At 34.2% G+C, this 8,881-nt stretch overlaps 1 protein-coding gene across 1 annotated transcript; it reads right to left on the minus strand.

Moving 5' to 3' along the window:
- Positions 1-3,221: 3,221 nt before the first annotated feature.
- LOC131855072 (clavesin-2-like) lies at positions 3,222-8,585 on the minus strand. Its single transcript, XM_059206289.1, has 5 exons — positions 8,435-8,585; positions 7,685-7,779; positions 6,143-6,287; positions 4,289-4,482; positions 3,222-3,515 (listed from the first exon to the last, which is right to left on the minus strand). Exons 1-5 carry the CDS (start codon positions 8,583-8,585, stop codon positions 3,222-3,224), a joined length of 879 nt encoding a protein of 292 aa, XP_059062272.1.
- Between the last annotated feature and the right edge of the window lie 296 nt (positions 8,586-8,881).

Below are 8,881 nucleotides of genomic sequence, written 5' to 3' on the forward strand. Positions count from 1 at the left end.
ATATAGCGACAGCGACTTTGTTTTATACTATGTAATAAATAATGATTTTTAGATGAAATTCAATCAAATCATATACAGGTTAACTTTAGGCAGTATCGATTGTGGTCCAAATTTAAACCGCATTAAAATGAATCTATTTTTAATTATCTTATAAATACATACTTTATTTTACTTTCTATCACATTTCAGTTTGAGTTTACGTTGTACATTTTATTTTAAAAACATATTTACGGCCTTGGCTAGAGTTAATTCTGCCAATTTGTATTTTTAATCTAGAGTATTAAGTATTTAAAAATAGTTTTCATTACATTTCTAATAATAGGTTTCGCATTTCCATTCATTAGTATGGAAGTTCGAGAACCTGCGACCATTGAAAGTAAATCGGTATGCTAAATCACTAGACCACAGAGACCGTCAATAAGAATAGGAAACTTATATTTATTTCCATCTGAATATGATATGGCAGTCAATATAAAACTTTATGCAGACTATTACAAGTTTCGGTTTTGTTCTACCCTTTCTGCCTGTAACTTTTTGATTGACATTTATTCTAATGTATGTAAATATAAAGTATTGGTGAATTATTTTATATTAAATTCGACAGTTTCATTGTGAATATAGACAGACAGAAAATTGAATTATTTTAATCCGACTTCATAAAGCCCCCAGCCTCAGTGTCCCTGGCCAAGCTGAACTTGTGTAATTGGCACTAGACAAGTGATACAAATATTGAAATATATATTTTTTGTAAATACATACACAACACACTAGCTGTGCCTGCGGTTTCACCAGCGTTAAATTTCAATAAAAATTATAGCCAATGTGTTAATCTTATTCATAAGTGTAATACTGTAAAGTTTCATCAAAATCAACAGTTTTTGAGTGAAAGAGTAACAAACGTAAACTCACAAACTCTAGTGTTTATAATATTATTAAGATTAGGATTAAGATATAGAAAACAGCTAGACCAATACAAAAAAACATAATTATGAATACAATTGTACTGTGTTGTGTTTGTACTGTGCGAGGAATCGAAGCCGCGACCATCGGAAGTAAAGCTATGTGCTAAACAGCTAGACTACCGAGGCCGTCAAATATAATATTAGAATAGAATAGAATAGAAAATTATTTATTCAAATAAACTTAATTTAAGCACTTTTGAATAGTCAAAACGAAAGTCTTCTAATTTTTTAAAAGTCTACCGCTTATTCGGAAAGCTGTCTCATCACAAGAATAAGCAAGAAACTTGTGTGTTGCTCTTTTAACCAATCCTTGTAAGTTTACATTTACAAGTCGAAACGTGTGAATACAAACTACCAACCAGCACTAATTCATTTAGGCTCAAATATAAAAACACAATAAGATTAAATCAGTCGTAGTGATAAGAGCAGACCAGTCTCTACAAGCAGTACTCGTTCACGAGTATATTAGTAAGATGACTAAAAAATGATCGAAAGTGGCATCAGTTGTTTATAAATAGAGAAGCAATTTATTTTAATCGTGGGCGATGCTCGTTTACATTGTAAACAAAAAATCCAATTAAGTATTTAAATAAAGCTAACAATATGAGCAGAGGATGGATCGCCATTCCGCCGAATGAAGCAATAATGGATTTGATGGTTGGCCGGAATTCAGTTTCACGTCTCATGTGCGGTTATTTAATTTCATTCAGTGACAAATAATAATTAATGTTATTAGGTATAATAATCGACGAATAATCTTATATATAAAATTCTCGTGTCACAGTTTTCGTTCCCATACTCCTCCGAAACGACTTGACTGATTCTCATGAAATTTTGTGAGCGTATTGAGTAGGTCTGAGAGTCGGCCAACATCTATTTTTCATCCCCCTAAATGTTAGGGGTAGTCCACAACTAATTTTTTTTTTATTTTAAGGAAAAACAACGTTTGCCTGGACAGCAAATAGTAATATATATATTGCCATAAAATCCAAAATAGATGCTTCCGAGATGTTGTCGCAAAATGTTAGGAATTTCATGGACAGAGCGGCGCATCTATTGAAACAACTAGGTATCAGAACTCGTCTCTCTATTGTGTGCTTCCAGCATCTGCTAACTGCCACGTGGCCCAAATCTATACATATAAATAAAATTGGAGTGTCTGTTTGTAATATTGAAATAACTGTTTTTTACTACTTGCATCCTTACTAATATTATAAATGCGAAAGTAACTCTGTCTGTCTGTCTATCTCGCTTTCGCGTCAAAACTACTGAACCGATTTAAATGAAATTTTGGTACACGGATAGTCTGGACCCTGAGAAAGGACATAGGCTACTTTTGAATGCGAAAAAAGGGGTTGAAAGTGGGGATGAAAGATTGTATGGAAGAATCGTCATTTTTGAAGCTAAAAGCTTGAAACTTATTTTTCAGGCTGTTGAATAAATATGAATGAATATGACATACAAAGTTTATAAAAATTTTACCCATAAGGGGGTGAAATATCATATATGCCATAATTTAAAAAGATATTATATAAATTGAGCGATATATAATGATAAGTGTGATGCAGACGAAGTCGCGCGGGTCAGCTAGTATGAATACGGTACATACACCAAAATAACATTTTTTACAATTTTTGTCTGTCTGTCTGTCTGTCTGTTTGTTCCGGCTAATCTCTGAAATGGCTGGATCGATTTTGACGAGACTTTTATTGGCAGGTAGCTGATGTAATTAGGAATAACTTAGGCTACTTTTATTTCAGAAAATAAAGTTAAATTGCACGCGGACGAAGTAGTGGGAACAGCTAGCACAATATATAAATGTACATGTGGCGTATAACCATAAGACAAACTGAGAAATTAAAACTAATTAGTAAGCGACGTATTAAAGTTTAGTTTTAGGTAACTATTCGTCATTTTTTTAATTATAGATAAATATATTGAAGTAGAAGTATCTACTAGAATCTGTTTTGATCAATCAATACCTGTAGTATTAAAAACTATCAGTTACAAAATTAAAGGAAAATTGCTTATAGCAATAACATTTACATCAGTGAATATTGTATTCAAATCTTTAACCCTTTCTTAAAATCATCGATGAGACACAAAAATAATAAAAGATACTTTTATGTTATCTCAGTATATATATTGTACTAACTACGTGTACATTTTGTTTAATAGTTTATGCACAAATATGATATGTTTAGAATTTCATTATATGTAGTGTATTTATTACATTATTTAATCATTAAATATAGGCTATCATATGACATATCCCATTTGTTGCATTTCAATATCGAATTCTTTCGTCCTATATTTCTTTATTTTATGCAGCCACGTATCATAACTGCACCATAATCTGCAGGTGCCACCGTATCTCTCCGGCAAACAGTCAATAGGGATGTGCTGCTGTAGCGACTTCAAATCTTTCCCATGGAAGTGAAACTTGCTCAGAAATTGCCGGGGTAAGAACCTCTTCAGTACATACAGGCCTGTGTACATCATCCAGGAATAGTTGATGAGGTGACAGCTGTTTATGTTTATGTACGTTGCCACCTAAACCAAAGCAAGCAGCTATAGAAATTACTTAAAGATTTTAACATATAAATCGACAATACCATATACATAACGCTATCATGCGTTGGTATTTCAGTAGATCAACATGCCATATTGATCCACTGGAATGCTGGATTCTTATCCTGTAATTACACTGTAACGTCTTATCTTTCGTTTACAGCATACCTAGTAATTTGTTTGACAGTTGAAATGGTTATTCATTCTAAAATACTATGTAGCTTATCTATATTATTAGTTTTACTACTGGATACTAGATGGTTCTGTTCTGCAAGTTATAAGTATTTCATAAAAAGAAAGACAAATGGATGAGGATGAGGATGCAAATATTCCAATTTCAAATTTGAAGAATTTTCATACTGATTGACAGTTTTTAAACCTTTTTCAATTTCTTAAATGCACATAATGTGGCCTTTTTTTCGGACTACTCTAATGCTGTTGTCCGCAGCTGGCCTTTATAGCTTCACTGGACGATAGGCGGCGAGTGCAGATGACACTCCAAACCCGCGGAAGGACTTATAGAGCGGTTGAAGGCGAACTCCCGCCTCACGGATACGACTTTAGCGAGGTTCGAACCTCACCTCAGGCCGTTGTAGGGATCGATCAGAGGGGATACATACTGTTCCTAGTTGTTGCGGGGCCCTTAAACAGTTGTTTACTCTTGCTAATATAATAATTAATTCTGTCCTGGGAGCTATATAAGAAGATACACAAGATTAATACAAGCGACAAATAAAAGTCAACTCAATACTTACACCCCCCAAAAGTACGATCTGTTGACAAACTGTGGGCGTTAACTTGGATACATGATTCAAGGTTAATCCTTCTAAATCAACAATAAGGGTAAGACCCAGAATTTGCAGTTTTGGCTGGCGTGCACAAATTTCCACTAGCGATCCACCAGCTTTCATAAAAACGTCTGCATCAAACTCACTTGTGTTCCACACTCCTAGAACATGAGAGTGACAATTTAAGTAAAGTATAAAACATTTTAATTAAAAAATAAAATCTATTTTTTATTTCGTAGTTTTGGATTGTCCAATCATTACATAGTATAAAACAAAGTCGCAGTCGCTGTCTGTCCGTCCCTATGTATGCTTAAATCTTTAAAGCTACGCAACGGATGTTGAAGCTGTTTTTTTTAATAGATAGTGATTCCAGAGGAAGGTTTATTATATAATACATGTACACCCGGGCAAAGCCGGGGCGAGTAGCTAGTTTATAATATAATTAGTTATTTATTGCATCAATTTATCTGTTCTAGGGATACATTCATCTTTGCTAACATTGTCTGTAAATTGTTTTATTACTGCTTCTGAGTGTAATAAATTTAATTTAATTTGGTTTTAATTGTAGGCAAATATGTTTAAACTTGCGTCACATCAAGGAAATTTTTTTATGAAGGTTTTAGTATCAAATCTATTTGAAAGTACCATTGCTGGGAGATGTTATGCATGGTAAAAATTATGGAAAACTATAACACAAGCTCTGCTTAGTTTGGGACTAGATGGTGTATATTGGTTGTGTTGTAATTGTCTTGTGTTATTGTACGATAATATCTATTTATGTACAAAAGTGTATCAAGGCCTAAAAATCTAATCTGTCTTACTTAATTCTGCATTACTTTGGAAGCTGTGTTTCGGTTTAATTGGCAGGCAGGTAACATAATGCGGAATTCTCTAATAAGCCATTCCAGGGGACCATGGTAATTGGAAAGGTAAACAAGCATACGGTCCACCTGATGGTAAGTGTATATGGTCATACATAAACAGTAGTATTATCGTCACATTACCACTCATGAGTTACCACTCCAGAAGGCGAAGATGTCATGCCTCTCATCCTATGATTATATGTCTATATATATGCTAGTTTATTCCACACTACACATAAATTAGTAGTAGGTAGGTACGTATTTTTTTTATTCTTGTCTACCGTTGATGTGTATGAATTATTTATAATGAGTTCAGACATATGTAAATCTTCGTTAATGTCTACATGACTGATTTCAGACGATACATATAAATTTTAATTAATATTATAAATGCAACAGTGAGTTTGTTTGTTTGTTACTCTTTCATGCATATCTCCTGTCAAATTATCACTATATTAAATAAATATACATAATTTCGGGATAAAAACAGGCTTTTCTCTCATTTAGTCGTGATGACGTGGGACCAAGTCCCGGGAAGAAACTAGTCTATTCAAATATCGTTATAGCAAATGACAGTGAATTTACAGGCGTGATAATGTGTTCAATAAAGGACGATTTTCTCAATTCGATTTAATTTGTTCTTTATGTGTATTACCTAAGATTTTTTTTTCTTCTTGAATCGATTTTTTTATATTTGAGAGCTGGTGCTTCCTGTGTAGTCCTATGTATATACTGTATCAAAATCTGATCCGTAGTTTTTGAGTTATCCTTAAATATACTATTATAGTCGATTTTTTCGTGACCAGTACACGTATAACTAATGCCCATTATGGTATGCTCTTCATGTATATATGGTGGACAATAGTAACTCATTTCCATCTGGTGGGCCGTCAGTTTATTTACCATTAAATTTATATCTAACAAAACTGTTTTAATACCAAGATCTATAAGTCTATACCCAGTCTAGTTATGCCGACACGTCCAATATCCGGTTGGTCGCAGAACGTAATCTCGTAAACGTCTTTCATTATCTTCAAGGACCAGAGGTCCACGTTTGTCCACAGATGAGGGCTTTGTTCTCTAAACATGCAGTATTTCACCATCTGAAAATATATACTTTTTGTTTTAGGGGCGATAGTGGAATGGTGCATCGCTTGCGCTAACCGTTTCACTGGGGGGAAGTGGATTATTACCATGTTACGTTGACCTCCACGCGGTTCCCCCTGGAAACCATCGTGGTACATTTGCCAAGATGGATTAAATGACCTGACTTCATACCTATTCAGATAAAGAATGAATACATCAGAGGAAGTATGAAAGTGGCACCGATGTCGGAGAGGTTGAAGAGTAATCGTCTATCGTAGTATGGGCATGTAATGCGTAGGAATGAAGATCATATCCTAAGGACGGTGTTACATATGAATGTGGATGGTTATAAGGGTAGAGGAAGACCGAAAAAGAGATGGATGGACTGTATGAAAGATGATATGGTAAGAAAGGGAATAAATAACGGGATGACTGCGAACAGAGATGAATGGAAGAGAAAAACATATTACGCCGACCCCAAATAAATGGGATAAGGAAGAAGCAGATGATGACTTCGTATTTATTCTATCCACCTCCAGTGGTGCCCCGCCAGCGTAAACCGTTAGCGCATGAAATGATGCACCCATAATTCCATTATCATCCGTAACGGTAATACGGTCGTATACCGTATTACAGTGGAGGATGATGGGATAGTGGCGTACACTATCCCATCATTCTCCACTGTTGCCTCTCCAGCACCAGTGGAAGATATCGGAATGATCATAATCCAAAGTCTTTTCGCCCATCGTGCGAATTCACCAGATATGAATTCTTTTGATGATTTATTTTCATTGTAACTACATTTACAAGGAACTTTAATAGTCTCCAGAAGAGTAGCACGAAGGTCGACCTGACAACTAAAAATCCCCTTGCTTTCCTCTTGTTCAGGCCGCTTTACCTTCAAATGTTGCGGGTTCGATTCCTCGCACAACCAAATTTGTATTAAATAGTTTACTTGTTTGTATCTGGGTATATTATATATGTATGTATTTATAAAAACTGTATATTATCTTTTTACTTACAAAAACTCATATCACAAGTTTTGCTTATCTTGGAACTAGATGGCGCTGTGTGCATTGTGAGGGAATTATCAGCTCGTTATATAATCAAAAATTGTTACTTTGTCATCATTACATAGTATAAAACAAAGTCCCTTTCGCCTCTGTCCCTATGTATGCTTAAATCTTTAAAACTATGTAACGGTTTTTGAAGCAGTTTTTTTTAAATAGATAGACTGACTCGAGAGGACGGTCTATATGTATAATACATGTAAACTCGTGCGAAGTAGGGGTGGGTAGTTTGGTATATAAAAAAAATTATCATAATTTCAGACCGGAGAACGTCCACTGAACAAAGGACTCCCACAAAGATCTCCACGACGATGAACATTAACAAATATGTATTGGTTATTTACCAGTCTATGTGCTTTAGATACATGGAATTTCCTCGCGCGCAGAAATCTTAGTAGGAATCTGTCATCCGTCCTTAAGGGAAAGCACTCACCGCGCTCTGAAATTATAAAAGGTATCACATAACTTCAATTAAAATATGAATAATTAATGAATATTTCTTAATAGTAAATTTAATAAAAATATCTAGCTATATGTGTAACTAACAGTTCCCGCGACTTCGTCCGCGTGGAAATTAACTTTCTTTTTCTAAAATAAAAGTAGCCTAAGTTATTCCTTATTACATCAGCTATCTGCCAAAAAACACCCGTTAAAATCGGTTCAGCCGTTTCAGAGATTAGACGGAACAAACAGAACGACTGACAGATAGACAAAAATTTTAAAAAGTGGTTTTTTGGTGTAATTACCGTATTTGTATTCATATGCATGTAGTAAACAGTTATTTCAATATTACAAACAGATACTCCAATTTTATTTATATGTATAGATGTATAGATTTGCTGAACCGCGCCACTTCGTCTGAATCACACTTACTCGACATTTATTTTCAATTTATTATATCACCTAATTTACATAATATCTTTTTAAAATGTACCTTGTGTTATTCTAATAAGATATATTCCTGTAAAGTTACATCAAAATTCATTAAGAAGTTTTTGTATGAAAGAGTAATAAACATCGATCCATACGTACAAACTTTCGTGTTTATGATATTAGTAAGATTATTTATTAATATAAGAAAAGTTATCCCTTACCATAGACCATAGTTCTAAGTTCATCAATTAATTTATCTCTGGTCGTTATGTTCTCGTTACACTTTTCCGCGGCAAGTGCGAGAAACTCTTCGTCCTCTTCAGTATTCATAACTTCTGCTTCATATGTGACCTCCATGAACCTCTTGAACATTATGTTCTGTGAACATTAATAAATTTATATATATAACAATTTATAATCATTTCTTAACCCCGCGCCTTCATACTAAAGGCCCGTTGCACAATCAATAATTGTGTATACCTACGTATAATGTGGAATGAACTAGCGTTTAACATTTTCTCGAAGACTACAGAAACTTATATTATTTTTTAAGAAGGGTATATTAATGGTTCACAAATATTCAGAGCGGATCGGCTACGCGCACGTGAAACTTTTCTATGGAATATATTACATCTACAATTCTTCCAAATTACGATACGTGTATTGCA

The sequence above is a fragment of the Achroia grisella genome, unplaced genomic scaffold (genome assembly GCF_030625045.1).
Source record: "Achroia grisella isolate CSIRO2021 unplaced genomic scaffold, CSIRO_AGI_Agris_v1 utg1295, whole genome shotgun sequence".
NCBI classification, from domain to species: Eukaryota; Metazoa; Arthropoda; class Insecta; order Lepidoptera; family Pyralidae; genus Achroia; species Achroia grisella.

What these genes read in the sequence shown, in the direction of transcription:
- LOC131855072 (XM_059206289.1), bottom strand. Translation starts at nt 8,585, where the DNA reads ATGTTCAAGAGGTTCATGGAGGTCACATATGAAGCAGAAGTTATGAAT. An exon ending in TATCTAAAGCACATAGACTG is followed by an intron (nt 6,288 to 7,684) that starts GTAAATAACCAA and finishes ATATATTTTCAG; the next exon opens with ATGGTGAAATACTGCATGTT. An exon ending in AGATCGTACTTTTGGGGGGT is followed by an intron (nt 3,516 to 4,288) that starts GTAAGTATTGAG and finishes GCTTTGGTTTAG; the next exon opens with GTGGCAACGTACATAAACAT.